Source organism: Triturus cristatus, chromosome 2_2, assembly GCF_964204655.1.
Source record: "Triturus cristatus chromosome 2_2, aTriCri1.1, whole genome shotgun sequence".
NCBI lineage: Eukaryota > Metazoa > Chordata > Amphibia > Caudata > Salamandridae > Triturus > Triturus cristatus.
Window position 1 is genome coordinate 19,164,057 of NC_140582.1, and position 13,553 is coordinate 19,177,609.

General features: G+C 42.2%; 1 protein-coding gene across 1 annotated transcript in view; it reads right to left on the minus strand.

Moving 5' to 3' along the window:
- Positions 1-13,553, minus strand: part of CNOT6L (CCR4-NOT transcription complex subunit 6 like) — an 844,987-nt gene that overhangs the window by 270,096 nt on the left and 561,338 nt on the right. Inside the window, exon 9 of the mRNA XM_085640943.1 lies at positions 10,647-10,798. Within this exon, the coding sequence (XP_085497069.1) occupies positions 10,647-10,798 (152 nt within the window). The remainder of the gene's footprint in view (positions 1-10,646; positions 10,799-13,553) is intronic.

Sequence of the window (13,553 nt, forward strand, 5' to 3'; positions counted from 1 at the left end):
GTACATGATGAGATGTGAATAATGAGGCAAGGACCCAAGAAGTAAAGGGTGATGCCTGAAGCAAAAAGGGAGCAGTAAGAGCACAGTGGGGTCAAGATGGCAAGAGTTTTGAAATGATAGATGGAAGGGTGAATAAGCAAATCAAAATTAAGGACATAAAGAAAGTATGAAACTAAAGGAGCAGAACAAAAGAAGTAGAAAGGCGAGAAAGGAATGAAATGATAAAGGGGTCACCGACAAAAAAATGGTAACCAGTACCAAACTGGAATGGCATGGTGAGCAAAAAAACGATGGATTTAGGCCCAGATCTCTGTACTTTCTTAACGTTCTCACCCTCCAAAGGTAATCTGGATAAGCAATCCGCAGTTATATTTCTCACACCAAATACATACTACCCTGAAAACAAACTCCTGTAAATGATACAACCATTTTGCAATGTGTGGAGAGGCTCTACCGGCTCCTGCCATGGAAAACAAGTCCACCAACAGCCTATGGTCAGTTCGAAGCTCGAAATGTACACCCCACACAAAAATACGAAAATGCTGCATCCCCCACCAGCAAGCCAGTGCCTCCTTCTACCCAGTGGAGAAGGTTCTTTCTGCCCCTTTGAGGGTGCTCGACGCAAATGCAACCAACCTTTCCTTCCCTTCGTGCTCCTGCATAAGCACAGCTCCTGGTCCATAAACACTAGCATCAGTCACAACAATAGTTCTATCATTGGGATCAAATGGCCTCAAACTCACCGCCCCCACTATAGCCTTCTTCACTGCCGTAAAAGCCCTCTGACACTCCTCAGTCCATTGGAATTGTGCACTTTTTGTCATTAGTTCCCGCAATTGATATACTCCCTCAGCAAAATGATTCACAAACTTGTCATAATATCCACTAGACCCAGAAACAACCTTAGTTGGTCCTGGTCTTGAGGGGGCATAGCTTTCTGTTGAGTTTAAACTAAGCTGAACCTGGGTTTTGTCCCATTATGAGTTAACGTGTGCCCCAGATAGTCCACTTCCGGCCTTCTGCACTTGCATTTTTGCAGACTAATTGTGAGACCAGCCCTTCCCATTCTACCCAGCATCTTACTCAAGACTTTGTCATGTTGACCTTTGCCCTTTCCCCAGATCAACACATCATCCTGGAATACCAAGATGTCAGACGTCCTTTAAAACACCCTGAATCACTCACTGGAACACAGCAGATGAGGAAGCCAGTCCAAAGGACATGCGAATAAACTAATACACTCCCTCGGGTGTAATGAAGTACCTGAGATGTCTGAATTCAGCCTGCAACCGTACCTGGTGGTAAGTACTGCATAGCTCCTGAGTGGTAAAGCATCCCGTCCCCCTCTGACACACTCGCCGGCATCTCATTAATATGGAGCAGAGGATGCCGGTATAGCCAAATACATTCATTTAAATCCCTCAAATCCACACACATGCGGATGTTTTCATTGGGTTTTATCGCGATCACAATGGAACTTAACCATTCCGAAACTTCTGTGAGCTCTATCACACCTTCTTTACACAGTCTCTGTGGTTCCTCTTTTAGCAACCCTCTAAAGGCTAGCAGCACATTGCACACCTTGGGTGTAGCACCCTTTTGGAGTACAATACGATGCTCAAATTGTTTCATACATCCTAACTCATTCCTAAAGAGGTTGAGAAATATTGTGGCACAGTCACACCCACCTTGAGAGTCTGTCAATAACACATGATGAGGATGGTTGAGGTTAGGCATCATTCCAAAAACTCTTTGTTCTTCCCACCCCAAAAGTGACCTTCCTTTCTCAACCACATCATTTTGCCACATGCTTTTCCGCTCTGAAACTCCAAATTTGCTCTAAAATATCCTAACACAGGCAACTTATTGCCACAATAACCCTCTGGTTCAACGTCAGTAGTACTCAATTAATTGATATCTATACCTTCCCAAATATGTTTATCTAGGAGAGTGAAAGGCGAACAAGAATCCGCACAAACATGCACACCCCTGTCATTTATGCATATTGTACATTTTGGAGGGTGATAAACATTGCATATATCCAGAGAGTGATTCTTTGTTTGAGCATCCACATTACTAACCACCAGTACTTCAACATCATCCTCATAACTGAAACTTGACTCCTCTGGACACTTGTATGCTCCCGGAACCTTCAAATTTCTTTGCCTTAGAAAAGTCATCCATTTTACACCCTTGAAAAATTACCCATTTCAAACATCTACTTCTGGTTGCAGGACAATGACTAGCCACAGCAGTGTGCCGAATGCTACCACACCTAAAACACCCTCTCTTCTTTCCATTATCTTGTTTGTTTCCATCATTCTTGTCACCTACAGATTGGGTGTTTTTCCTTGTATTCACTTGACACTTTTTCAGCCTCCAAGTTACTTTTAGACCCAGGGCCACCCACTTCCTTTATATATCGTGAAGTGTTTTCTATGCGCCTGGCTACTTCTATAGACTTATCTAACAGGGGTCCTTTAGGTCCAATAACTTTTCTTGGATCTTCAAGCTGTTGGTTCTATTTATCAACTGATCTCTAATGATCTTGTCCCTAAGATTCTTAAATTTATATAAATAACCACTAATCTTCTCAAAGCAGCTACATACTGCACAATGTTTTTGCCTTGCACTTGGACACGGGAACAAAATGCATGTCTCGCCACCACAATATTAATTTTTTTCACATAATTTTCTTCCAGTGCTCCGAAAGCACACTCAAACGTCATCTTCCTCACTGTCTGACCCCGCATCTGCACTACTACCTTCTACCAGAGTTTTCGGCAAAGTTTTCAGGACATTTGAGGATTGCCAATTACGTCCTTGCCACATACAAATCGCCACCTATAGCCACTAAATACGTCACAAAGGGCCCTTTCCACTCTTCCCACCCCATACACGGTGGTGGGGCTGGCTCTAGTAAAAATGCAGAGGAGGTAGGATGGTTTGTAATGCCACAGTGAAATAGTGAAGTAATAGTACTAGTAACCTATGGTAATAAACCTTAAAAAGATTCTCAGACACTAGAAATTCCCTTGAAGAAGTAGGACAAGCTGATAGGCAGCGAGCATGTCACTGAAGAACTGGTTTGGAGGCAAAGCAAAACACAGGAATGCACAGAACCTGGATGTGATGTGCCTGTCACCCATAGATCCTTTCAGGGAAATGAACTGGTTGACAGGTGGTGTGCCCGTCACTGAAGAACCCTTTACTGGCATGTAGGTTGCTGCGGATTCTCCCTCTAGTTGCTCAGAGACTGGAGTAAGCCTGTCTTCCAAATCCTCAATAAACCACACACTTCTGATGACGGGGATTGTGCAAAATGGTGGCACACACAGCATGCAGGCGTCACGGAGCAGCCATGGCGACAGTTGACAACATGTGCAAGAACAACATCAAAACACATGCAAAATGGTAGCATGCAGGTTGTGCTGGCAACAGTCGGCACACACAGACAAATACATCACTGTGCGCTCACTTAGGTTCCAGGTTACACTGGATGCTCAACGAGAAGTCAAGGTTACAATTGTGACGCTCCTAGATCTGCCGCAAGGGACGGGAAGTTCTTCACGTGTTGTCAGGCTCCAACAAAAATGCCCAACCAGTTGTGCAATATTAGAACCACTATGGGCCTGGTATGCTCTCGTGCTCAGCATGCCCCAGGCAGGGAGGCACACGTGCTCGCAGACACACGCGTGGTCACCACCAAGTTCAAATTCAAACACTGCTCACCCAGACCAGCTTGTGCCACACCTCCCATGTTCCCTCAAAAGTGGAAGTGGTACACACTCCAAATGTGCCCGCATGAATAACCGCTCAGCTTTTGACGTATTTCAAGGCCAGGGGTCGTAAAGAGTAAGCTTTCAATACCAAAAGCAGCTGATTCAGGAAATCAATTAAAACAAATAAAACCTTCCTTTTCACTGCAGGGCTCTTCGTGTCCTCTTCACAAGCATCTCATCCTACTCGCCAATTTTGGAATGACAGGACACGGTAATTGCAGAATATAAGCATTTAGTCAACCACATACAACGACCCCTAGCAAGCCTCTGATCCTCAGCAACTGACTGCTCCAGCTGCTCAGGAACCCCAGACTCAATTCCAGTAGTTGAAGCATCCTCTTGCAGAGGAACAGCATCATGTTGTCAAGGCAATCAACAAAGAACATAACAGAACAAGAATATAACAATAACTGTCTGCTTCATCTCTGATCACTCAGTGCAATAGACTGTCAGGTGACAGTGAACCCTACAAATCCTTACAAACATCAGACTAGGTGACTATGTAGCTACATACCATACGAAGGAGTGACTACAGACTACGAAAAATAAAGGACAGTATTGCAGAAAAGCACAGCACAATGTATTCAACATAGAAGGACGCTTCACCTCGACCCTCTAGGTCTTTATTATTTTATATTTTCTAACTCAGTGGGGTTCGGTAAGTGGGAGGAGGGGGATGAATCATAGAGTGGGTGATTTTTACAGTTTAAAGTATTGCTAGAGACGTAGCCGAGAGGTGAATATTACCAAATGGGGCAACTCTGCTGGGATACAGCCATCTATAGAATCGACTAGGACTCGGTAACAAATTGAGTTGCTGTTTTACTTGAGTGTGAGACCTGGTCACTTAACAGCCACAATCCCTTGTAGCATGAAAAACAAAAAAGTCACTAAATTCACCTCTGCTTAACCCAGGGTAGTTTGGCACAAAAAGAAGTCAGGCTTAACTTAGAGTAGATGTGTAAAGTATTTATGCTACACACAAATCCTAATAAAGTTAAACAAATTCAGTCAGTAGAACGTAGTTATGAATTTTGTACTTTGAAAAAAAATGTTTTAATGGCTTTTAAAAGATCAAAGACCAACAGCAGACATCTAGTCATGCGAGACCAGCTCAAAGTGGAAAAATATGGCTGACCGCGATGGAGCACGGCTCCGATACAAAAGAAGTGGATTGGGTCCGGGCAGTGCAAGAAATTGAGAAAAATGTTCTGAGAAGGTAAAATTCAGCCCAGCAAGGTTGCAGGAAGTCCATGGTGGAAGTGTCATCGTAGGGGAGCCATGGGTCAGACTCACAGTGAAGATTTGTACATTTGAACGTGGTATCTTTTTTAGAAGTATAAAATCTATAGCAGGACGAAGCGGAGGGCTGTAGCCCAAGACAGTTCCACAATACTGGATACACTTTTTGCGGAAGACTGCTGAAAAAGATTTTCTACAGTGGAGAAGAACATGGTGGGAAAAGCCGTGAAGTCAATCTGACAGGCAATGCACCTCAAGTGAATAGGCGAGCATGTTGGTCTCAGTCTCCTCCTGGTTCTCAGAGCAGTTCTTAGGTGAATATTTTTTTAAGTCCTTTGTTTTGAGATTTGGCCATCTGGGCACCTTCAGAACACAACCAAGGCCAAGGACTGATGGGACACCACTTGGGGGTGCAGCGCTCACTCAGGGTAGGTCCAGGTGTTATTTCAAGATGGTAGTCGCTGTAGCTCTTAACAGGAAACTAGCCCTTGGAGTCACTCTGGTAGTCCTGGGTCCAGATGAAGATGCACGGCTCAACAGCAGGGCTGGCCTCTGAAGGTTCAAGGTAGGCTTCAGGTAGCAAAACAATCCTTCCAGGTGCAGCAGCAGTCTGGCAGAGTGCAAAGCAGGTCACAGCAGCAGACAGTCCTCTGAGAGTCCTTCCACAGGCCCAAGAGTGAACTGAAGAGCTGGTGTCTGAGGTATTTTTCTATACCCTGATGCCCTCCTTCTAGAAGGTGGAAAAAGCTTCTAGACAGTGGCTTTGAGGTTCAAGGAATTTCCGGACTCCCCTGCCCTGGCACCAAGCTGGCCGAGATGACAATGTGGAGGTCTTAGGTCGTTTGTGTAAAGGCAGAGCACTCCCTATTCAGTTGCAAGTGAGGCCGTGCTCAGCTCCGTCTCATCCTGAAAGAAGATGGTCCATTCAGGCACACCTAATCCCTATATTGTGTGACGGGGAGGAGTCCACAAAGTCTGTCAGTTACACCTAGTCATGTGACCCAGGCCGGCTGCAGGCACAAGAGGGCTACAAAGCAGAACAATGTCAACTTTCTAAAAGTGGCATTTTCACAATAGTAAAAAAAAAAAAAACAGACCAACATTAAATAGGGATTTTTGTTACAATTCCAAGGACGCCAAACAGGATATAGCTACCTGCACCAAATTGGAAATTACTTATTGAATGTAATTAGGAATCACCAATGTCATCCCAGGGGAGTGGTAGGTCTCAATTTGTAGAAAACAAATCTGGGAGTTTTTCAGTACCAGAACATGTAAAACTACAAAGTACATGCCCAACCTTTCAATAAAAAAGTCACCCTGCCCTATGAGCTACCCAGGGCCTACCTTAGGGGTGGCTTATATATAATAAAAGGATAATTTAATGTTTGGCAAGGGGGTTTTAATGCCAAGTCGACCTGGCAGTTTAAAGCTGCATTTAGGTTGCAGTGGCAGGCCTGGTAAATGTTTTAAGGTACTACTTAAGTGTGTGGCACAATAAGTGCTGCAGGCCCACTGGTAGCATTTAATTTACAGTCCCTGCTTATATCACTCTACAAGGGACTTATAAGTCACTTAAGTAGGACAACTGGCTTAATCCAATTGAATCATGTATTAGGGGTCTGAGCGCAAGCACTATAGCACTGGTTAGCAATAGTAAAGTGCATAGAGTCCTAAGGCTAACAAAAATAAGTTTAGCAAAATGGAGGAGAAGGGGATAAACGTTTGGGGAAGACCACCCTTAGTCTGACAGGTCTAACAGACCCCATATGTAGATCAGTTTATCTGAAACACATTACAGAGAGTCATAGAGAAGGTTATGGGTCCATTTATACTAGAAGGGGCTCTAAACATGGTAAGTTATGCAAGCAGAGATGGAAGTAATTGAGCTTTGGTGGTTACATATTCCATTTTAGCAAGGGGGTGGGACTTCCGGAGGACTTGGGCTTAATGGACAGCTGAAGATACAAACACCCACTAACACTAGACTACTCTCAATTCACATGTGAACAAGTCCTATACTCATTTACAATACATTTTAATTGACAAATGCATGTTAGGAACTCTTTGGTAAGCAGAGTAAGAACCCCTTACACTGTCAAATCACATGTCAGCGACTAATACACTTAAAGATATAAAAGAGAGTATCGGGGTAAAGAACATTAGGTGGAAGTGCAATGGCCATTTACTCAAAGATGCAACAATCACCCAAAAGATTAGGGAAGATATCAGGAATCATTACACACATAATTAACCTGGGGAAGTGTTTGCAGCAACGAGAAAAGGTACTTTGAAGACTATATTTAGGGGTAGTTTAAAAGCAGAAGCAGCAAGTCTTAAAAGAGAAAGAACACACAAATAGCGGCTTTGAATCAAGAATTCTTGCTTTGAGAGGGGCAACGCAAGTAAACCTAATCACAATACCGTGAAGGAAATTAGTGGCAAAAGAAGCCAGATTAGGCCCCTAGAACTGGAAAAAGCCGCTGCACTACAATTATTATGAAAGAGGCAATAAGGTGGGGTCACCTGTTACTAAAACTCAGGGCAGCTTGTACCCGTAACCAGATAATGGAGATCCGAGACCATGAAGGGAGGTGGGAAGACTAAAAACATGGGAAAAAAGAGGTATTTGGATCCTTTTACCAGAAACCTTACAGTAAAGAGGAAAGCAGAGCAGTAGACGGAAGTGAATAGCTAGGAGGAGTGGCCTTGCCAAGGTGAAGGACTGAGGACAGGGGCAAATTGAATAGCTGATAAATAAGCAGAAGTTCTGAGCAGCCATAAAAAAATCTCAACCCTAGAATACCTCCAGGCTTGGACAAATACCCTGCCAGGTTCTATAAAAACTCTACTCTACACTCACTAAAACCACTCCTGGAGTAAGTCAACCCATTTTGAGAAACAACCCCTGTAACATCCAATATGATCAATGCGCAGTCACGCTACTAATGACACCTGGAGAATACTCTACTTGTTATGCCTCCCACAGGACAATATCTGGCTGAACATAAATTACAAGATATTTGTGGGGATTTAAGTCGCTACATTAGATATACTGTTGAAGTAGATTCACCTGTTGGAATGGGTGAATACGAGGTCAATGCATATCAAGATATGTGAAGGCCTGACAATATCAATAAATGCAGTGTGAACGTATGCCATAGCCTGTGCCCACATAACCACGTCATTGCAATGTCACTGTATACCGTAACTTGTGCCCGAAGAGCAGCGCCGACATCAGCAATAATGATAACAAAGTAGGTCAAAATCCATGCTTGTACGATAATATTATTGTTGCCAAAAAGAACAATGTCAATGTACGCACAGACCAAAGTAAACATATGTCAATAACAGTAAGAACGATGTCAGTGTACAAGATGACACCTGTATGTGCAATGTTGATAATGTCAATAAAATGGATACCAGTGGCTGCCATATTATTCTTAGGAGTTCCAACGAACTCACATCATTGCTTTTGGATTCACCCAAACTGAACTCCCCATCAACCCGAGTCAGAGAAACGTGGGCAGGCTGGTCCTGCGACCACACCATTTAGTAGCAGGTCATTGGTGAGGCCCTTCATAAAATAAAGGCAAACACGCGTACCCAGGGAAAATGTTCATTCGTTCCACAGATGGATAGTTGCACCACAAACAAGCAGAGATAATTGGCCCCAATAAAACTTGTTTGGCCAAAGGCTCGTATTCCCCAGAAATACCACAAAGCTAGATACCACATGTAGATAGGTACACTAAACCAATCAGGACACGACATGCACATCAAACATAGTGATCACACGCTCCTCATGCCGGACGTCTGGACACATACACACTGGCCCACATTAGCTCTCACTGAAGTCGAGAGCCATCTGTGTCCTTATCAGAGGCACACATTCGATTGATTTACAACTAAGATGCTCTTAAGTAATGTAGAGACAATTTTATTGTACCTCATGAACTGTATAAATTGATGGCCAAAACTCTGTCCAGGCTCTCCACGCCACATTGTTGAATTAAACCAACTTGCTGCTGTTTTGCCAAACGACTCTTGTCTTTTCATTTATTTAAGGTAAATTCATATCCGAGCAACGCACCCCAACCAAGTCGGCATCATAAAAGGGAGAGAAACCAGGGATAACAAAGAAAGCCCTACACCTGATGGACATTGCATAGAAGCAAGAGAAATGAATGGCTCTGCTCTCCTGGCACATCGACAAAGCCTTTGTTAGTGTTGATTGAGCGTTAATACAGTGAAGGCAGTACTAACATGAAAGGGCTTTGAGGAAGGGCTAATAAACTGGGTCCTAGTGGGATACACATCACTTAGTGCTGCAGTGAGATTGAATTGGAGATTGCCAAAACTAACATACATCTACAGAGGTACAAGGCATGGGTGCTAACTATTCTCGTTGCTTTTCACAATGTGCATTAAAAAAGTGGGTGAAGGATTAAATACATTAGGAGTACTGAAAGAATCCTATTGGTAATCGATACTTTCAATACGCATTATTTGCAGATGATATTTTCCTGACAATACAACGTCCACAACACACCTATTAAGAGAATCTGATAGCTTCCAAGTAGTAGTGGGTTTTAAAAATCAACTCGGCAAAATCTGAGGGAATCATTAGTTAGAGATATAGCTACATTTTCAGCACACCACACCACTGAAATGGTCTAGCTCATACATACATGCGAACCTTTTCAACAAGCTCCTCTCTCTCTGCTACTTGTCTTCTTCCTCTGCCACTGTTACATTTCTAGGACTCAATACTGACAGCTTCTTTTTAGTTGCACAGAGATACTAATCGTACAGGCTGCAGTGATGTACTTCTATCTGAGGCCCAACTCGCAGCTGTCATTTGAATCCGAAAGGGACATCATGTGGCTTCTGTGACAACATCAAAGTTTTGGAAGAACCATTTTACCTAGTCACTTTCTAATGTGGAGGAATTTTGTCAGTGAGACAGCGTGCAGTGGATCAGTGTCAATGAAGCACAGAAAAATGGGGGCTAACATCAGCTCTCCAGATGGCACTCAATATACTTTGGTGTCGTCATGTCCACGTGTGGAGACGTGGCTGGGGTGGCATTGCACCATTTGGTGGCTAAGGAAAGCAATGCTGGGAAAAGATTTTCCGGACAAGTCAGAAGCTTGACATGATAATTCATAATGTGAAGAATATGTGGAAAAAAGGTATTCTTCTAGAACGCTATCAACCAGACATTGTGAGAAATGTGTGTGCTTTGACTGCATTAGCCAATAGGTTTCCTATGCCATGTTCATACACTATTATAAAACATCCATGTCCGGGGCCTGCTTCACAAGACTCCAAAACGTAAAAAAAGAATCAGTCTTTAGTTACCTAGTCCATTTTTACGTAGGATATAAAGCAAGCACTCTTTAGACAGGATCTCTATTAAACATGTATTAAGATCTTAACCCACCATTAGCTGTTATATTATCTGGTATTTCTATAGCGCAGCATTTAACAATTACTCTGGCCTCCCTCTCGGCACTAAATCAATGATTGGCCTGTAGTGACAAGGGGAGTACTTTTATATATTGGCTACAATTATTTAAAAAAATGCAATCAAAACAATAAGAAACCAGGATTGCTCACCTCCTGTAAACAGATCTTTATGGACCTCCAACAAAACAGCCACTCCAATGTTGTCCTTCGTCATAACTCTGTTCAACATGGCTTCTGAACCGTCGGAGTTTGCCATTGCCACTTGGTTGAATTCAACAGTGTGCTTTTGCACTAAAGTAAATCTAAATAATTAAAAAGAGTAACAGAAACAAGGTCACTTTTGGGTTTCCACTCCCTCACCTAAGAATCTCCAACATTTGGGCATTCTTTGCACCCAGTGTTAAAAACGATTTTCGAAATCTACATATTTTCTAAGCACATGCAATTCTATTAATTGCTTCTTTAGAACTAGAAACATGTGCGCTTTGTGCTTAAGAAATAAAGCGGGGAGATCTACTTTGTAGTTTCTGCAATGGTCTCAGCTGTCTCTAGTTGCATTTTGAGAGAAACTACGGTTGATAAAATAGACCTCAAAATTCTGTCATGGAATTGTGGTGGAATCCACACGAAACTATTCAATCCTAACTGTCTCGCTGTAGTTCATAATGGAGAAATTATTTTATTCCAAGAAACTTGGTCTATAGAGGAATTTAGTGTCAATGTTTTTCTACACTTTGGGCAGGAAGACCTAAGGGAAGTCTAGCCATCTTGCTCTCTGTGAAGTCACAGTTCTCTCTACCAGAGTAATTTATTTTACTTCCAATTATCAGCTGATGTTATTGCAGATACCACGATATAACCGTGCCTAAATCTGCAGCAAGTATGTTAGGCCCAGGAGGGGTTCCATTCACCTTACATTTATGGACCTCTCCGGTGCCTTTGACTTGCTTAACATAGTGAAGCTCTGGAACATTATGGTATGGATGGGAACTGATCAGGTTATAATTGGATTGGTCCAAAGGATGCATTGGAATACCAACGGCACGGTCAGATATGGTACAGACAGTGAACATTTCCCTATACTTAAATATTCATTAGGAGTCAGGCAAGGTTGTGTGATGGCCTCCTTACTGTTCCTTATCTATATTAATGACCTAGAATACTATTTGGGCAAAATAGGGAAAGATCGACCCACAATAAAGTCTAGTGTTATACCAATATTATTGTATGCGAATGACGCGGTGCTAATCTCAAGACCTGCAAATAGCCTGCAACTCCTCTTAGATGCTTTTCATAGCTTTATGGGGGGTGGATCTTAAAACTAATCCCGCCAAATCTTATGCAGTGAGTTTTGGTCCCAAAAATGTTAAATCACGGGCGTTTTTAATTTGGGTGGGACAGAAACTCTTAGAGTGAAGACTTTTACTAACCTTGGCTTTCCTTTGGACTATACTTCACATTAGCATAGCCTATATAATATTAGGGCTAGTCAATGCCAAAGAGCTGTGGAATCTGTTTTTACCTTTTCCTTTCCAGCTCAGGCACAATCCGGTTCGAGAAATTATCAACATCTATTAAAAGTATTTCTTTGGTGACCTATGGAATAGGTGTTTGTGGTCCAAGGGTGCTGGGCCACTGCAGCAGGTTGATAAGAAATTTTTGCCAGGACTATTGGCAGTCCCTCAATCTACTCCATTTTTTCTGTGCCATTCTGAGGTAGGTCCCCCTTGGAGGACAAAATAAAGCTGGAACTCCTACTCCTTTGGCTCAGAATTTGGGGAGCACACTTATCAAGGAACGTTTTGGCAGATTGTCTCCCTGGATAATGCTATGGCGATTCCCTGGATCAAGTACATTAAATCGGGTTTCACAGACCTAGGTCTTACAAAGATCTTTATGAAACCTGAGAATATAAAAACATCTGCAGTGTTACAGGTGAAAGATGTTCAAGGAAATGCAAGGTAGATTTTATCAAGATGAATTTTGATTAACTCAGTTCCAGTGTTAACTATAATTTAATCAAAACTTCTTTGGGTTATGAATTTTATTTGTTATCAGTTGACAATGTGAATTCGAGGTTTTATATTACAAGATTTTATTTTAATATGTTGCATTTGTCAGTGGCTTTTCCTAAGAAGTTGTTTGGATGGCAACCCTGCCAAAATGCCCATATGCTAATGTTCCTTACAAAGCACAATGCACTTAATTCTTTTTGAGGCTTATAGTCTTATGCAAGGAAAGATTTTATGATCATAATTCTGCGTGCATCTAAGATTAGACCTCCAAGGAGGCCTCAGCCTTCTTGCAGTAATTGTGTAATAAAGATCTGTGCATTGCTGTGGCAATTTTTGCTCATTCTGTGATGGGGATCAGAAACAGATATGGGTCAATGTAATCATGTGTATTTTTGATCTTCTGGTGATTTATATCTTGTGCTGCTGAATTTGAAATTGTGAAGTTTTAAGCCCTATGCCTAAGAATAGATTTTTTAAAATTGTGTGTGCATTTAAGGTTTTTAATAAGCCAAATAAAGTTTACTTGACTAGACTGGTTTCAAACATGTTATTGTGGAAGCGCTGGTTAAAGCAAATACACGGGTCAACTTTCAAGTAATGTAACAAAAACACAGCTCTGAGGCACTCCACTGTATCATTCAATAACCCCATTCCTGGTACTTGGGGCAACGTAGGAAGAGGGGAAACTAGTAACGAACATAATGATTAAAAACTGTAGTTCATCTCAATCATCTGAATGTACAACTAGCCTGTCTGAAAACGACAGCTCTTACCTCCACCAGCTAAAGAAACGGCTCAAACATTATTCCAGATAGACAGAGGGCAATAAAGAGAATGCACACTAACATGGGATTTGCAACCCTAAATAAAAGTACCAGTGGTAACAAGAAATTCACCTCTTGTTATCGCCAGAAGGACCTTGGTGCCTTCAAATCTGAATGAAAACATATTCGTTTTATTACACCAAATCTTTCGTTTTGCAGGCTGTAAGAGCTCACCTAATTTCTAGCTGGAATACTTTGTTATTAATTTGCTGTAACTG